Genomic DNA, 18,637 nt, shown 5'->3' on the forward strand with positions numbered 1-18,637 from the left:
ACAAGATCCTAAACCACTTACATTTCATCAAAAATAAAAAATATATCTAGGATGGCTTTTTACTTGGAACTGTGTGATCTTCATCTTTCCTTTACTGTCTTCTTTAGCATGTCTGTAGAAACTGTCAGAAGTAGTTACCTGATTGGCCGATTCCCTGGCACAATTCTAGAGATGATGGAGACAGGAACAACAACCAATAAACCACCAGCGCCCACTAACACCAACAGTAAGTGCAAAGAGCTGCTGGAAGCTGGGCATCATGGATGTTTGTGGGGTTTTTTTGTGCTCGGACATCACATATTTATATTTAGTGTAGACCAATGTCCTCCTGCAGATGTTTAAGCTTTAGCTGCTTTTAAAACACCTGATCCAGTCTATGGAACACATGATCATTTATCTCTCTCTCTCTCTCTCTCTCTCTCTCTCTCTCTCAGGTAATCAGCTAGCGGTTGTTTCTATAGACCTCCTCAAGTCTAAAACAGGTCCAAACCGGAAGGAGCATCACACCGACCGCTATGATAGTAAAAACCTCATCATACGTCGAGGGCAGACCTTCCAGATGTGGATCGAGTTCTCTAGACCGATTGATTTCAAGAAAGACAAAATAGAACTTGAATTCAGACTGGGTCAGTTTTATTTGTAATTTAACTCATTTATTAGACACATACACTGATATGAAAGTAATTTATATGAAATTTATTTATTGATCGGGTTCATATTTGCTGCTGTAAGTATAGAAACTCACTTTTCTCTGTGTGTTACAGGTCCTTTGCCAATGATATCAAGGGGAACACTAGTGATTGTTCCTCTAGTTAACGTGTTGCAGAACAATAGCTGGGGGGCCAAGATTGTCGAACAGAACGGCAACAAAATTAAACTGTTGGTGAACTCCCTGCCAACTGCTCAGATTGGTCGATATGAATTAATCATAAAAACAGTGAGCCCAAAAGGGTTCAGCAAATCGACTATCAAGCCTGAAAATGACATCTACATGCTGTTTAACCCCTGGTGTGAAGGTCAGCACAAGAGAGAAAAATTATGATTCATGTCATCCTTAAAAACCTTTAAAAATCACAGCTTTTAATAAATGTGTCTGTAACCTTCAGATGACTCGGTGTATTTGGAAAATGAAGATGAAAGGAACGAGTACGTTCTGAACGATGTCGGGAGGCTGTACTACGGAACCGAATATCAGATTGGAGCTAGAACATGGAATTTTGGACAGGTATTCCTCATCATATGGATGCTCGGGTGTCCAAGTGGTCTATTACTCTAGCTTACCACCGCTGAGACCTGGGTTCAAATCTCAGCAGCACTATCGGCTAGCTGGGTTTCTACATAAACATGAGTGGCTATGTCTAAGGGGGGATGGCTGAAGCTCCGCAAAGGATTTATACCCTGTACAGGGTGGTCCTGCCTTGCACCCAGGAACTGTGATGGTAGAGGCACTGTAGACAAAGCTGCAAAACCACATGAGTCCTCTGGACTTGGGTTTGATCCTTGTCTTCTGTCATTGTCTGTGAGGAATTTTGTATTTTCTCCTTGTCTCGTTGTGTCCTCCTGATAGGTTTGTGTTGCCATGTAATATCCCAAGCTGTGCTCCTTCCACTCAGTGTTTCCAGGTGACACCAGGCTCACAGCAACCCCAACCAGAATTAAGTGGTTGGGAAAATTAAGGCTCAAATAATAATATCTTGTTCACCAGTTGGGATCTCTAGCTCTCAAATATCAGCTCTGCTATCAGCCGACCGGGCACCTAGACAGACACACGATTGGGAACAATGGGTTCTAAGGCGCTGGTGCAAGTGCGGCCTCTGCTGGCCAATCAAGATGCCTGCAAGGGGGTGGCTGATCACGGATGGCAGTGCGTAGCTCTCTGTGCATGATTCTGTGGTCCGCCTGAGCCTTAGCCTCCTCAATCGGGGGTGGGGGTGGCATCAGCGGCAAACGAGAGATGATTCTTCAGTTGGCCATTACTGAATTAGAGTACAACATGACGAATGATAATAATATTATAAATCTTTTTATCCTTGATTTAAAATGATATACTGACACATGATAATAATATCTTGTATGTAAGTACATCTGTATACTGAAGGCTGCTGTGTATCTTTTACCCTCTTTGCAGTTTGTTGAAGGGGTTCTGGAAGCATGTCTGTTTGTACTGGAACGCAGTCGAACTTTCGGTGTAGGGTGGGGAAACCCTACTAACATTGCCAGGGTTGTTTCAGCCATGGTGAGTGCACATTACAGCCAAAAATGCTGAAGGTTGAATTGTAATGTCAATCCATTGTTACTCTAAATGTATCTTATTTTTTGTGCAAGATCAACTCTCCCGATGAGGGGGGCGTGCTGGAAGGTAACTGGTCGAACGACTACGCGGATGGGACCTCCCCTACAGCCTGGAGTGGTAGTGTGGATATCCTGAGGCAGTACCACACAAATAAAGGCTCGCCTGTCAAATACGGACAGTGTTGGGTATTTTCTGGGGTCACCACCACAGGTACAGCCACATTTCACTGGAAATTTGCAGTTAAAGTTGAGTGTAACCTTGTGACTAGTTCTGAAAAGACTAATTTTGTGGTGTTTGAATTTTAGCAGTCAACACATTACTTCCAGTTCAACTAGTTTAAAAGTAAAGTAGTGGTACTAAATCAAGTCTTTAACATGCATTTAAATGTTTGTCAGTAATCTATCTCGCTTTACAATCTTTCTGAGCTACAGTGCCTTGCAAAAGTATTCAGCCCCCTTGAACTTTTCAACCTTTTGCCACATTTCAGGCTTCAAACATAACAATATGAAATTGTAATTTTTTGTGAAGAATCAACAACAAGTGGGACACAATCGTGAAGTGGAACGAAATTTATTGGATATTTTAAACTTTTTTTAGAATTAAAAAACTGAAAAGTGGGGCGTGCAATATTATTCAGCCCCCTTGCGTTAATACTTTGTAGCGCCACCTTTTGCTGCGATTACAGCTGCAAGTCGCTTGGGGTATGTCTCTATCAGTTTTGCACATCGAGAGACAGACATTTTTGCCCATTCTTCCTTGCAAAACAGCTCGAGCTCAGTGAGGTTGGATGGAGAGCGTTTGTGAACAGCAGTTTTCAGCTCTTTCCACAGATTCTCGATGGGATTCAGGTCTGGACTTTGACTTGGCCATTCTAACACCTGGATACGTTTATTTGTGAACCATTCCACTGTAGATTTTGCTTTATGTTTTGGATCATTGTCTTGTTGGAAGATAAATCTCCGTCCCAGTCTCAGGTCTTTTGCAGACTGCAACAGGTTTTCTTCCAGAATGGTCCTGTATTTGGCTCCATCCATCTTCCCATCAATTTTAACCATCTTCCCTGTCCCTGCTGAAGAAAAGCAGGCCCAAACCATGATGCTGCCACCACCATGTTTGACAGTGGGGATGGTGTGTTCAGGGTGATGAGCTGTGTTGCTTTTACGCCAAACATAACGTTTTGCATTGTGGCCAAAAAGTTCGATTTTGGTTTCATCTGACCAGAGCACCTTCTTCCACATGTTTGGTGTGTCTCCCAGGTGACTTTTTATAGATATCTTTGAGAAATGGCTTTCTTCTTGCCACTCTTCCATAAAGGCCAGATTTGTGCAGTGTACGACTGATTGTGTCCTATGGACAGAGTCTCCCACCTCAGCTGTAGATCTCTGCAGTTCATTCAGAGTGATCATGGGCCTCTTGGCTGCATCTCTGATCAGTCTTCTCCTTGTTTGAGCTGAAAGTTTAGAGGGACGGCCGGGTCTTGGTAGATTTGCAGTGGTCTGATACTCCTTCCATTTCAATATGATCGCTTGCACAGTGCTCCTTGAGATGTTTATGTTACCATCAGTCATTTAGGTCAACATTGGATCATTCAGAGATCCTCACTGAACTTCTGGAGTGAGTTTGCTGCACTGAAAGTAAAGGGGCTGAATAATATTGCACGCCCCACTTTTTAGTTTTTTATTTCTAAAAAAAGTTTAAAATATCCAATAAATTTCGTTCCACTTCACGATTGTGTCCCACTTGTTGTTGATTCTTCACAAAAAATTACAATTTCATATCGTTATGTTTGAAGCCTGAAATGTGGCAAAAGGTTGAAAAGTTCAAGGGGGCTGAATACTTTTGCAAGGCACTGTAACTGCTAACATGCTAGCTACCTTGCTAATCAGACTGCATACTGTGCTGCCAAATATGCACTCAGTCACTGACTTTCTTAACCGCTTATCCAATCAGGGTCACGAGGGGGGTGGGGTGGTGCTGGAGCCTATCCCAGGTGTTTTCAATGGGCGCAAGGCCCACTCCAGGGTAACACCCTGGATGGGGCGCCAGTCCATCGCAGGGCAGACACACATACACACACACACACCCAATCACCTATAGGGCAACTGAGTGCCTCCAATTAACCTGACTGCATGTTTTTGGACTGTGGGAGGAAACTGGAGCACCCGGAGGAAACCCACACAGACACGGGGAGAACATGCAAACTCCGCACAGAAAGGACCTGGACCGCCCCACCTGGGGATCAAACCCAGGACCTTCTTGCCGTGAGGCGACCGTGCTACAAACGTATCTTTGTCAGGGTCATGGTGAGTCCAGAGCCTATAACAGAAACACTGGACACAAGGCAGTAATCTACCCTAAACAGGGTGCTAGTTTAATGCAGGGCACTTATTCATATTTACTCACACTTTGGGGCAAACACAAGCAAATCCCATGCAGACACAAAGAGAACATGCTAAATCATCCTAACCCTAAGCACAATCAACAACAGAAGGCGGTGAGTGCTGGAGCTGTGCAGCAACGACTCTTCTCTCTCTGTTAAGCCTCTATTAATACGATTGTTATTGATATATTACAGCACTTGTTGTTGGTTTGATTCTTGTAGTTGACTGATTAATTTTAACCAGCTTTCTTTTATCATTTTCAGTTCTCAGGTGTTTAGGCATTCCCACCCGCAGCGTCACAAACTTCAGTTCCGCCCACGATACCGACAATTCCTTGACCATCGATGTGTATTTGGATGAGAACCTGAGTCCAATCGAGAGGCTCAACAACGATTCTATCTGGTACTGCCATACACTTTTTCACATCTTTATATATTCTTAAATTTCCCCCGTGGGGATCAATAAAGGAATCTTATCTCATAGGTAGAGTTGGTGCATGTTTATTTTTATGGTTAAAAATTTTTGATTTTGTAAAATGTGGCAGCCTAGTGGGTAGGGCTTTGGGCTATCAATCTAAAGGTTGAGAGTTTGAATCTCAGCTCTGCCATGCTGCCACTGTTGGGCCCTTGAGCAAGGCCCTTAACCCTCTTGGCTCCAGGGGCGCCGTATGATGGCTGACCCTGCGCTCTGACCCCAGCTTCCAAAACAAGCTGGGATATGTGAAAAAGTGTTAAGGGCCTTGCTCAAGGTCCCATCATTGGCAACCTGGCAGCGGTGGGGGTTGAACCAGCGACCTTTCGATTACTAGTTCAGTACTTTACCTGCTAGTACTTTAACTGCCCTAGCAAACACACATACACACACACACACACACACACACTCTTCAAGGGCAATTTTTAGTAGCTCTATTTGGCTATGTCTATAGGTTTGTGCAAGGAAACCGGTGCACCTGGAGAAAATCAATGCAAACACAGGGAAAACATCCAGCAGGGAATCAAACCCAGACCCTTCCAAGAACTGGCTATATAGAATAGGATCTTGCCCTATTTTTAGGGCATGAGGAGCCGCTGAATAATTCTAAGAATAAAAATTATATAAATTATATTAAGTGATATTTGCTGTCACCTGATCTTAACCCAGTTCACACCCCTGGAGATTTTGGACTGACATTACAGCTGTTTAACACACTTTATGTTGGGTATAAAGAGTAGTGATTAGCTTTATGCCTCATTCGTGATGGACAATGGACATGTAATAGTAATGTTTTACTGGCAGATGTTGAAGGACAAAGAAGTGTCAATGTGAACATGCTATCTGTCAGTACAACAGTGAAACTACATATCGTACGTAAACATCCACTGAATTGAGTCTAATTGTGTATTTTTTGTGGTAGAAGCCTGATTCTGCTTTTCCACTTTATGTGATAAATGCCATAGTTGTGCACAAACACTTCAGGGCAATGTGTTGTAGCCAATCCACCTACTATCAAGGACAGCTAAAAGAAACCCACATTGACAGGGTTTTTGGCAGGAAAACATGCCAAACTCTTAGCCTACTGTGTTGCCCAATGCATTATTTGCCAGCTTTAAACCTTACAAACCCTGGTCTCTGTTGAGACGAGCCAATCATTGTCCGTACAGGAGCCCAGCCAGAGCTGAGTTTTGATGAGATATAATATCTCAAAATAGTCTGAACACCTTATTTTCCTTGATGATATGCATTACAAAATCAGTTATGAAAGCGTAACCACAAATTGTGACACAGAGGTTTGAATCTTGGCCAGCGTTCACTACTACATCAGTTGAATTTTTGCTTCATTGTGATCCATCAATCAGACGAATCAGGACATGTTTCTCCTCCCTGTGCACCAGACTTAACACCGACGTTAATAATCTTAACCAGGACAGAACAAAACCAGGGGGATTAGTCTTCCTTTATTTAGTTATTTACTAACATGATTACTATGACTGCAGGAACTTTCATGTATGGAATGAAAGCTGGATGTCCCGTCCTGATCTTCCAGTTGGCATGGGTGGCTGGCAGGTGGTGGATGCCACTCCTCAAGAAACAAGTCTGGGCTTTTTCCGTTGTGGCCCCACACCTGTAGCAGCCGTCCGTCAGGGACAGGTCTTCTTCAAATATGATGCCCCCTTTGTGTTTGCTGAGGTAAGGACACGTTTTCTGTTTACTGCATCCATGTACCAGCATGTACCAGTTTCTCTGACGTTAGTCTGATAATGATAGTGTTATGTTGGTATGTGAGGTTTGGGTAAATTGCTGGAATAAGTACCCAAACTGGGACTATTAGCAGTGGGCTGTATTATAAAGTTTAGTACACATAATGCAATCACAAGGTAAATGGCACTTTTCCACACTGAACATCGGCCTGGGTGTCAGCCACACAGGAGTAATCGTGGGATGGTATAAGAGAGAGAAGAAAGCAAATGAAGGATGGGACAGTTAACCACCAATTATTAAAAGAACATCAGATCACCAAATTGTTCCTCACCTCGATTTTTTTTAATTGCCATAGAAGTTAAGATATGACAGCCTGAGTAAAGAGCCACATCTGACGTACTGTCTGAACTTGAGTGTAACTGCAGCGATGGGCCTGTCTGGTGCTTTATTCTATCAAATTGTTTCATCATGTGTAAACACTCCATGATGGTGTCCTCTGTCAAATCCTAATGATTGATGACCTGGTTTAACAGAGAAGATAGAAGAAATCAGAATGTCTATCAGTATTACACAATTATTTACTATCTGTACAGGGTAAAGCAGTAATAGCTGTCTGAATTTGCTTTATAGGTCAACAGTGACCGACTCTACTGGCAGAAGAAAGCTAACAACTCTTTCACTCAGATTGATTGTGAAAAGAATGTTGTGGGCCATTGCATCAGCACCAAGGCCGTTGGCTTGGACAAGAGAGAGGACATAACACACCTCTACAAACACCCAGAAGGTAAAGACTCAGCATCTTTCTTTTAAAGGTTTACTGACTCCCATCAGTTAATTATTTAATGCTCTTGTCTTGAACCACATTAAGTGTACCCAGAGTATTGAAAATAGTAATGACACGAATAGTGCTATATTAATTTGGCATGTATTTAGTACATAATGTTATGACACTCGGTGAGTAGCACTGTTGCCTCACAGTAAGAAGGTCCTGGGTTTGATCTCTAGGTGGAGCAGGCTGTGTGGAGTTTGCATGTTCTCCTTGTGTCTAAGTGGGTTTTCTCAAAGAATTCCGGTTTCCTCCCACAGTCCAAAGACATGAGGTCAGGTTAACTGGAGCTACTAAAAATTACTCTTGTGTTTGCTTTGTGATGGACTGGAAACCTGTCCGGGGGGGACAGTGGTAGCCTAGTGGGTAGAGCTTTGGGCTATCAACTGAAAGGTTGAGAGTTTAAATCCCAGCTCTGCCATGCAGCCACTGTTGGGCTCTTGAGCAAGGCCCTTAACCCTCTCTGCTCCAGGGGCTTCCAAACAAGCTGGGATACACGAAGAAATAATTTCGTTGTACTGTACATCTGTATATGTATATATGACAAATAAAGGCATTCTATTCTTCCATTCCTATCTTTCGCCCGGTGAATTGAACCCACCGCAACCCTTAATAAGCTAAAGCGATGGTAAAACTGACAATGAATGAATGAGTGAATGAATGAATGAATGTTATGTATTGGAACACAACCATAGATGGCTGCACTGTTAAGCTATCGGCTTTCCAATATACTGGACATGAGAACTCAAAACAACATGCTGCTTATAAAGCATGGTTTGAGTAACTACGAGAATGGGTAAGGGGTTTGGTGCCCTTCAATGGACCAGCATAAGATACGCCTTCTCATTTCAGTCTCACTGGGTTTGAAGTGTTGAAAGCTTTTATCAACATCTTTCACAGGGTCTGAGGAAGAACGAATCTGTGTGGAAACTGCCTCCCTCTACGGTTCCAAGCCTAACCTCTACTGCCCTGCCACAGCCAAGGATGTCACCGTAGAGATCTCAGTGAACAAGGAGGGGCCAGAGGTGGGCGAAGATGCCAAGCTGTTCATCACTGTGAAGAATGGCAGCTCTGAGCATCGCAGTACCACTCTGTACATCCAGGTGGCAGTTATGTATTACACGGGAGTCCTAAAGGGCACCTTAAAGCAGGATCAGTTGGCAGTGAAGCTTAACCCCAAAGAAGGTGAGAGATTTTGTCCTAAAGGATGATGTTTATGCAATTTAGTTCAACCAATTCAACCAGTAATACTAAGAATGGCCTGTAGATGGCCCTATATATGCGATAGTGTTTCTAAGTACAACGAGTATGCCGTGAATTTGCACTGTAGTCATTAAATGTGTAAATTTGCATTTACTATGTTACTGGTCTATCTTTAAGTACAATTATAAAAGCAAAACACATACTTTAATGAATAACCAAACTAAAATAAACCAAATATTCTTCAGAAATATTTACTTGGTTTACAGCAGTAAAATACGCTAGCACATCAGAACTGACATCTCGAACTTGTGAGTCTGAATCTCAGCTCTGCTACCGGCAGGTTGGGCGTCTACAAGAACAATGATTCCTCATAACTGCTGCAATTACGACCTCTTCTGGCTGATCAGAGTTAGAGTCAGAGAGGTTTTATTGTCATTTCAGCTACATACAAGTACATATTGAAACGAAACAGCATTCCTCTAGGATCACGGTGTAACACGATACAAAAAGTGCAAGACAAAACAGTGTAAATACAAAACAGTGTACAACAATAAATACAAAAAATCCTATAATAAATAACTACAAAAGATATTCCTAATTATCCCTAATCTAAACAAGTAATTAGAAGACAGGACTAAAGACAAGTGTTAGTACATGATGGTGAATAGATGGTACAATGGTTCATGAGGTAGTGACATGTTGTACATTAGCAGCGTAAAATTGGCAATGGAGCCTAAAAAGTAAATAAGGTGCAAAAATACAAAAAGACTTTTCAATATTTGAATAAACAGTAAATTGGCAATGGAGATAAGGTGCCTAAGAAGTAAATAAGGTGCAAAAATATAAAAATACTTTTTCAATATTTGAATAAACAGGTAAAAACAGTCTAACAGTGTCAATATAGTTCAGTGTGTGGCAGCAGAAAAATTTCCGGAGGAAATTGTTACAGTACTGAGTTGAGGAGTCTGATTGCTTGTGGGATAAAACTGTTACACAGTCTGGTTGTGTTAGTCCGGATGCTACGGTATCGTCTCCCAGACGGGAGCAGAGTAAAAAGTCCATGTGATGGATGGGTTGGATCGTCCACAATGCTTAGAGCTTTGCGGATGCAGCGGGTGTTAAAAATGTCCGTGAGAGATGGAAGAGCGACCCCGATGATCTTTTCAGCTGTCCTCACTACTCGCTGGAGAGTCCTGCGGACCGACGCAGTACAATTTCCGAACCAGACAGTGATGCAGCCGCTCAGGATGCTCTCGATTGTTCCTCTGTAGAACGTGGTGAGAATGGGGGGTGGCAGATGAGCTTTCCTCAGTCTTCTCAAAAAGTAGAGACGCTGCTGGGCTTTCTTGGTGATGGAACTGGTGTTGAGGGTCCAGGTGAGATTCTCTTCCAGATGAACACCGAGAAATTTGGTGCTCTTGACGATCTCAACAGATGAGCCGTCGATGTGCAGTGGGGAGTGGTCCCTTAGTGTCTTTCTAAAGTCAATGACCATCTCTTTGGTTTTATCCACGTTCAGAGACAGGTTGTTGACTTGGCACCAGTCTGTTAGACTGGTTATCTCCTCTCTGTACGCTGACTCATCGTTGTTGCTGATGAGTCCCACCACAGTTGTGTCGTCTGCAAACTTAACGATGGAATTCGAGCTGTGCATTGCTGTACAGTCGTGCGTAAGCAGAGTAAACAGCAGTGGACTGAGCACACAGCCTTGGGGAGCGCCGGTGCTCAGTGTGGTGGTGCTGGAGGTGTTCTTACCGATCCGGACGGACTGAGGTCTCTCAGTCAAGAAATCCAGGATCCAGTTGCAGAGAGAGGTGTTCAGGCCCAGCGTGCTCAGCTTTCCAATTAGATGCTGAGGAATGATGGTGTTGAATGCTGAGCTAAAGTCTATGAACAGCATCCTGACGTAAGTGTTCTTTCTGTCCAGGTGTGTAGAAGCCAGGTGGAGTGTAGTGGATATGGCGTCATCCGTTGAGCGGTTAGGACGGTACGCAAACTGCAGTGGGTCCATGGTGGGAGGCAGTAGTGTCTTAATATGCCTCATGACTAGTTTCTCGAAGCACTTCGTGATGATAGGCGTGAGTGCTACGGGACGATAGTCGTTGAAGCATGACACAGATGACTTCTTTGGCACGGGTACGATGGTGGTCGTCTTGAGGCACGTTGGAACGATGGCGCTGCTCAGGGAGATGTTGAAGATGTCAGTGAATACATCTGCCAGCTGGTCTGCACATCCTTTGAGCACTCGGCCAGGAATGTTGTCTGGTCCAGAAGCCTTCCGTGGGTTGACTCTGTGCAGAGTGCTCCTCACGTCCGCTGTGGTGAGACGAAGCACCTGGTCGTCACAAGGTGGGGTTATCTTCTTCGCCAACATGTTGTTCTGCGCCTCGAACCGAGCGTAGAAGTCATTCAGCGCATCTGGAAGGGAGGCATCACTGTCACAGACGGGTGGAGTCGTCCTGTAGTTGGTGATGGCCTGGATGCCCTGCCACAAGCGCCGTGTGTCACCGCTGTTCTGGAAGTGGCTGTGGATGTTCTGGCCGTGTGCACGCTTTGCTTCTGGGATTGCCCGAGATAGCGCCTGATAGCGATTGTGATTGATAGCGCCTGCATTTAAATATGCATTTAAATACAATATTTTTAGATATTTTAAATTTAAATGTGTTAGTGGGATTTGTGTTTTCAGGATCAGGTAATAACTGACCTCAGATTATGTAGAGTTTTGATATTATGTGTCTTTTTTAATCTCTCTATAGTCCAGACTCAGGTTTGGACCCTTCATTATGAGGACTATAAGGGGAAGCTGGTGGACCAGGCGGCCCTGATGCTCAACCTGTCAGGACGAGTCGGTGAGACCAAGCAAATTTTGGCAACGCAGTTCAACTTCCGCATGCGCACTCCAAACCTCAGCATCGTTGTAAGTGGCTTTAAAATTCTAACGTTCTTCTAACATCTTATGCTTGTTACTTGTTAATCTGTTTAACCCTATATGGACTGTCTGATTCTAAACCATGGGAATATCATGGATGACTGGGAGATTTCCAAGTGTGTCTGTAAGAATTTGTTCCCATTGAGTCAAAGGAGTATTTATGAGGTCAGGCACTGATGTTGCTAAAAAGCCTGGCCCACAAACGATGATCCAAATCATTCCAGATGTGTTTATTGGGATTGAAGTCAGGGCTCTGTGCCGGCCACTGAAATTCCTTCACACAAAACCTGTCAAGCCATGTCAAGCCTTGACCTTGTTTTTACAAAGTTGGCACAGTCATACTGGAAGAGGATAGAGCCTTCCAAAAATGTTTGAAGTATATACATTGATCAGCCATAACATTAAAACCACCTCCTTGTTTCTACACTCACTGTCCATTTTATCAGCTCCACTTACCATATAGAAGCACTTTGTAGTTCTACAATTACTGACTGTAGTCCATCTGTTTTTCTGCATGCTTTGTTAGCCTCCTTTCACCCTGTTCTTCAATGGTCAGGACCCCCACAGGACCACCGCAGAGCAGGTATTATTTGGGTGGTGGATCATTCTCAGCACTACAGTGACACTGACATGGTGGTGGTGTGTTAGTGTGTGTTGTGCTGGTATGAGTGGATCAGACACAGCAGCACTGATGGAGTTTTTAAACACCTCACTGTCATTGCTGGACTGAGAATAGTCTACCAAGCAAAAATGTCCAGCCAACAGCGCCCCGTGGGCAGCGACCTGTGACCACTGAGTCTAGAAGGTCTAGAAGATGACCAACTCAAACAGCAGCAATAGATGAGAGATCGTCTCTGACTTTACATCTACAAGGTGGACCAACTAGGTAGGAGTGTCTAATAGAGTGGACAGTGAGTGGACACGGTATTTAAAAACTCCAGCAGCACTGCTGTGTCTGATCCACTCATACCAGCACAACACACACTAACACACCACCACCATGCCAGTGTCACAGAATGATCCACCACCTAAATAATACCTGCTCTGAGGTGGTCCTGTGGGGATTCTGACCATTGAAGAACAGGGTGAAAGCAGGTTTTAAATGTAGAGAAACAGATGGACTACAGTCAGTAATTGTAGAACTACAAAGTGCTTCTATATGGTAAGTGGAGCTGATAAAATGGACAGTGAGTGTAGAAACAAGGAGGTGGTTTTAATGTTATGGCTGATTGGTGTATATAGCTGCTTTTACAAGTCTGTTAGCTATTGAATGTGGATGAAATACTTGAACTTTACTCATATAGTATATGTTTTATAGCTTGTGAGTACAGATGCAATTTAACACCAGGCTACTCGCTTATTAAATTGTAACCCAACCGCGTATGTGATTCTTCCTACAGCCTGTAGGCGACGCTGTGGTGGGGAAAGAGATTTCAGCTACAATCAAATTTAAGAACCCTCTGCAACGCGTGCTGACCAATGTCAAGTTCCGCATTGAAGGACTGGGCTTGCTGTTAACCAGAGAGATTTCCTACGGGTAAGCTTGCTACACACACACACACACACACACACACACACTATATGCCCAAAAGTATTTGGACACCTGATCATGAGCGTGTTGGACGCACCATTTCAAAAACTAATATTATTAAAATAGAGTGACCTCTGTAATCGTTTCAGCTTTAACAGCAGCCATAACATTAGAAGGCTTCTCACAAGACATCGAATTATATCTGTAGGGATTTGTGCCCATTCAGCCAAAAAAATGTTAATATGGCTGGGCACTGATGTTGGTCAAGAAAGTCTCAGTTGATGTTCCAGTTCATTTCAAAGCTGTTCAGTGTGGCCAGTGAGGTCAGGGCTCTGTGCAGGACTCTTGAGCTTTTCTTCATGTCTTTATATACCCTGCTTTGTGCACAATAAAGGCCTTCCCTGAACTGTTGCTGCAAAGTTGGAAACATATCATTTCCCTTATATGATTTATTACACCTGTTAGCAACTGCTGTCGCTGAAACACGTAGATTCTATAATAAGTAGGGGTGTCCCAATACTTTTGTTCATATAGTGTATTTTATTAGACCCTGGTTTTGGAATTTAGACATTTTTACTCATTTATTTTCATAAACTTTTAGCTGGACAAAATACTCATTGGCCAGTTTAAACTGACCTCAGCACTTAGCTGAATCTAAACACTGCTGTTCACTGTTCCAGTCAAATTTCACAGTTTGGTTCCTAACACTGACGCACGTTATTTATATTTGCATTTGACACTGGCACATTTTTTTTGCAGTGATGTGGGCATCCAGGGGTCAGTAACTCTGACTGAGAAATTTATTCCTACGCTGCCTGGACCACGAAAGCTTCTCGCCACTCTGGACTGTTCTCAGCTCAGACAGGTTCACGGTTCTGCCGACATCAGCGTCAAAGAAAAGTGAAGACACTGTGAAGAGGGAGCTCAAGTCATGATAACGGCAATTACCAGGCTTCATGACATTTTATCTTAACTTCTATTTGGTGTTTTATTTACTTTTATTAACAATTAAAAGCCCTAGGCTATCAATGAAGTCAGTAACTTGCTGTATTTTATGATCTATGGGTAATTAACATGATCTATTTGGCTGGGTTGCAGTGTACTCTGATTATCAGTATACTATTCTGTTTGCACTTTTTGTACTAAATGTGCACTATATACATTGCACATTTTTGCACTGAATATGTTTGCACTGAATATGCATGCTTTACTTAAATACTTTGGGTTAACTTCAATAAAATAGAATGGAAGAAACTCTTTTTCTGTTTGCAGTTATGATATGGCTGTTTTTGTGTTGGGACATGATTTAAACCCATGGGTCAGCTATGGCTAATGGCTAAAGATCTGATGTAGTTCCATTTTACTGTAGGTTTTATCATTTGCACAATACAGGGTGAGTCAAAATTATGTTAGCACTAATGGATCTATTCCCCATAAAATGTGTGTCCAGGCTTTAAATGGTACTGTTGCTCGCTGGTTTCTGTGTGTTGAACATGATGGCAAACAGGTTGAGACTGTCCTGTAAATCATCTTACACATGTGAAGTACTGTATGTTTTGTGAATAAATGGTTTCCGCCATTCAAGTGTTAACATAATTTTGACTCACCCTGTAGATTTATTTGTTTGTACTGTGACATGTCCCCATGGTCAGTGATTTTTAATTTTGTGGGATGGTGCCTCTTAAGTCTCCATAATGAATATATAATGAAGTTCGGATTCGGATTGTACCAAGCTGCAAAGTTAAAAGAGAAAAATAAAATACAAACAGTGTCTCAGTAAAGAGTTGAACCAGAACAACTTCTGTTAAGGTATATTAAAAATATTCTGGAGGCTCTTAGTGGCACAACATGATTTGCATAATAATAAAAATAAATATTTATATCTGGTGTGCTTTGGATGGAGGCATTGTCATCCTGAAAGTGAGCACTCCCACTTCCTAAATAGATATGTTTCATCATATTAATCAGATCATGTTTCACATGCTTGCTTAGTAAAAAAAAAATGGTCAAGAATGATATATCAGTACCTCCAGTACATATGCACCACTCTTTTAAAGTCAGTGGGATCTTTTTCTTTCGCCATATTGATCCAAAATGTCTCGTCAGATTATCCTCCCTTATGCAGAACAGCATATATTAAAGGCTGAAGTCTACTACTTGGTCAGAAATGTATTTCTTTGAGGTGGTAGTGTTGATCCTTCTGACACTGAAAGCAATGAAAAACAAGTTCATAAAATTTTAAGGGGCTTAAGAGAAAATCTCCTGTTTACTTGAGTAGTATCAGCCATATAGAAAGTGATTTTCTTTAAGACCAACACTCCAGAATGGCTTATTTAAGGCCTGATTATTTCATTTTATCAGGGATGGAGTTTCCATGTTACTCTATAAATCCCACAAGACAACCATGTTTTACAGCTGTTAAATTTGGGGTCCTTAACATCAGTCTTGCAGAGTATTAAGCTTTCCTGCTCCAAAGACACTGGATCCACCACACAGAGGGCTTAATAATGTTTCATCTGTTGTGTTGTTAGTAGTCTGAAGGGCTCTGATTATTAAAAATCTTGGTGTAATTGATCCCCGTGTCTAGGTTTTTTATAATTTGACTGTATATTATCATGCCGACAGTTCAATTACAAGAGCTTCAGAGCTTTGCTGTGCCAAAATGGAAAGCTATGATTATATTATAGTAATTTTATTACATTATGTTTTATATCTGTGGAAAAACCTAATAGAAGTTGTATACTGGTTGCTTGTGTTTTAACATAGTCATGAGGGTGATGACAGAACAACAAAACCCCTATTTGCTCCAGGTGAGTAACACCTACAGATAAATCAATCATTCATTCATGGGGTCAGATTCTTAGGGCGAAAGCAGGAAACACACCAGACAGGTCGGCAGTCCATCACACACATACACACACACACCTAGGGCAATTTTAGCAACTTCAACTGGCCTGACTGCATGTCTTTGGACTTGTGGGAGGAAACATACAGGTATGTGGACACAGGGTGGGCATCAAACCCCGGCCCTTCATGCTGTGAGGCAACAGCACTATCCACTGCACTGCGTCACCGTGCCGCCCAGTAATGATTCATTTTCATCATGATTCTCCTATTATCTATAAAAGTGACGTGCTGCTTCCTCTCCCTTCCTTCTGATGTCAATAAGCTTGAATATGAAGTCATCATTGACCTCATCCTAACACCACCACTCTGGTTTCCACAACAGTCTTCACCAGGATGTAACAACTTGTTACTGCACTTCACTCACATTTGTCATTTAAATTCTCCTCAGACAACTTAAGGACGTCATTCGCTCCCAGCCAAGGTAAGAGTGCGTCTGATTGGAACGTGCACATGTCTGTGCTTGCTATGGGATAAAAAACATTAGGCGTACACTTGTCAGATCCATTAAAGTTTGTGTGTGAGGTCTGGTCTGCTAATGTTGTTTCATCATTCTGCTGAGTTAGTCATCAGAGTATTAAAGAATGAACTACTCTTTCCATTAGAATGATAAATCAGGTATGCTTGTTCACTTGTTTAAATACCTGAGTGATATTATCTGCTTACGGTGTTCAGGAAGGGGTTTGGTGTTAACAAGCGTTCACAGTTGCGCAACAACCTCGAAGCAATAACAGTGTTGTCAGCCATGAGATTTTCTAAGCTGATTCATTAGCTGATTTGTGACGTGATATGGTGATGTGTAAAGATCATTACAAACAACTTGCTGGATTCTTTCATAATTCTAGTTATACATAAAATCAGTAGTATATATGAATTTCTTGATGATGCTGTGTTTCCAAAGTCTGAATGAAATAAAGTGTTTGCTTGTAGTAATTTGCAGAACCAGCAGTTTAGTTTACTCCAGTAATAGCACCTAGCTCACTAGTTACAGGTAAGACAGCAAAATACCCTTCCAAACATCCTAAATATCTCTGAAGAGACCAGAAGGCCAGGAATGCTGTTAGCTATTCGCATGTGTTTGTGCTTTGTCCATTTGGCACGCCTCTAGTGCACATTCTCACAAGTAAAACCTGACACATCGAGAGTGTGGTATACACTCACACTAACAGACTGATTTTTTACAAATTAAAACTTACATTAAATATTTATACATTATTATATTTTCTGAAACTCAAAATAATATCTGTCACATCAATTTTAATTTTTATACAAACACTGTGGATCAATCTTATGGCTTAGTTATGACCAAGTGGGTGTTCGTGGACACTTGATGATGATAATTTTGTCTATTTTAATACAAAACCATTGGGATTAACATGGGAGTTCCTCCCACCCCCCTTCTGGATGTATGCAACTCTTCTGGAAAATGTGTCTGTGAACATTTGTGCCCATTCAGTCAAAGAGCATTTATTAGATCCGCACTTGTGTTGGACAAGAATGCCGTACCTATTTATCCTAAAGGTGTTCAGAGGCTTTAGGGGTCAGGGCTCTGTGCCGGTCCACATGAAACTTGTTCCTCTACATGAAACTTGTCAAACCACATATTTTTGAAGCTCAGTTTGCACAGATATGATGGAACAAAAGCTCCTTCTCTGCCACAAGGTTTGAAGCATTTCATTTATTTTATATAAAGGATTTTATTTACCTGTTAGCAATAGGTGTGGATAAAACACCTAAACTCAATAAAGAGGAGGGATGTCCTCATTCCTTCTGCTATTTAGTGTCCATTAGGAGTGTTAAAATGGTGTCAAAAACAGTAAAGTACTGTTTGGCATAGTATGGATGCAAATGCAAATTAAAAATGCAGTGTTTCCTACAGTTACTTAATATGGAATCAAAATGTCCATTGCAAGGCCTTTTTAATATCTTTTTTGAACAGCAGTGCCTAACCTCACAAATGATCTTTTGACTGAATGGGCACAAATTCTCATAGCCACACTCTAAAAGCTTGCACAATTTCTTCTAAAAGCAAAGGAGAGTGTTTTAGCTGTGGAGAGGCCGGTCTGGGGGGTTTCTGCTTTTCTCTCAACTCCCAAAAACATGCAGATGATGGTTTAAATGCTCTAACTGACCCTAGTTGTTAGTAGACGAGTGAGCATGTGAGTAAATAAGTATGTAAATGTTATAGACTAGGAATACTGTGATAGACTAGTATTCCTGCTCTATGGGTGTCCTCCACCAGGACCCTGATCAGGATGACATGGTTAGTATTTTGTAATTTGTACAGATCCAAGCCAGCATTTTGCTCCTAAAAAGGCTCTCGGCATCAAGTTTGTAGACATCTGACTGGGAGGGACTTGGCAGGAGGAGACGTGGAGGGTGTGTATAAATA

The 18,637-nt window shown here is 42.1% G+C and overlaps 1 protein-coding gene across 1 annotated transcript; it reads left to right on the forward strand.

Annotated features, from left to right (window-relative positions):
* Positions 1 to 385: 385 nt before the first annotated feature.
* LOC134333924 (protein-glutamine gamma-glutamyltransferase K-like) lies at positions 386 to 14,369 on the forward strand. The gene is made up of 12 exons (XM_063016090.1): positions 386 to 626; positions 765 to 1,016; positions 1,107 to 1,225; positions 2,129 to 2,236; positions 2,326 to 2,503; positions 4,938 to 5,076; positions 6,648 to 6,840; positions 7,483 to 7,636; positions 8,579 to 8,863; positions 11,638 to 11,798; positions 13,211 to 13,347; positions 14,101 to 14,369. Exons 1-12 carry the CDS (start codon positions 386 to 388, stop codon positions 14,243 to 14,245), a joined length of 2,112 nt encoding a protein of 703 aa, XP_062872160.1. The 3' UTR covers positions 14,246 to 14,369.
* The last annotated feature ends 4,268 nt before the right edge of the window (positions 14,370 to 18,637 follow it).

The sequence above is a fragment of the Trichomycterus rosablanca genome, chromosome 19 (genome assembly GCF_030014385.1).
Source record: "Trichomycterus rosablanca isolate fTriRos1 chromosome 19, fTriRos1.hap1, whole genome shotgun sequence".
Lineage (NCBI taxonomy): Eukaryota > Metazoa > Chordata > Actinopteri > Siluriformes > Trichomycteridae > Trichomycterus > Trichomycterus rosablanca.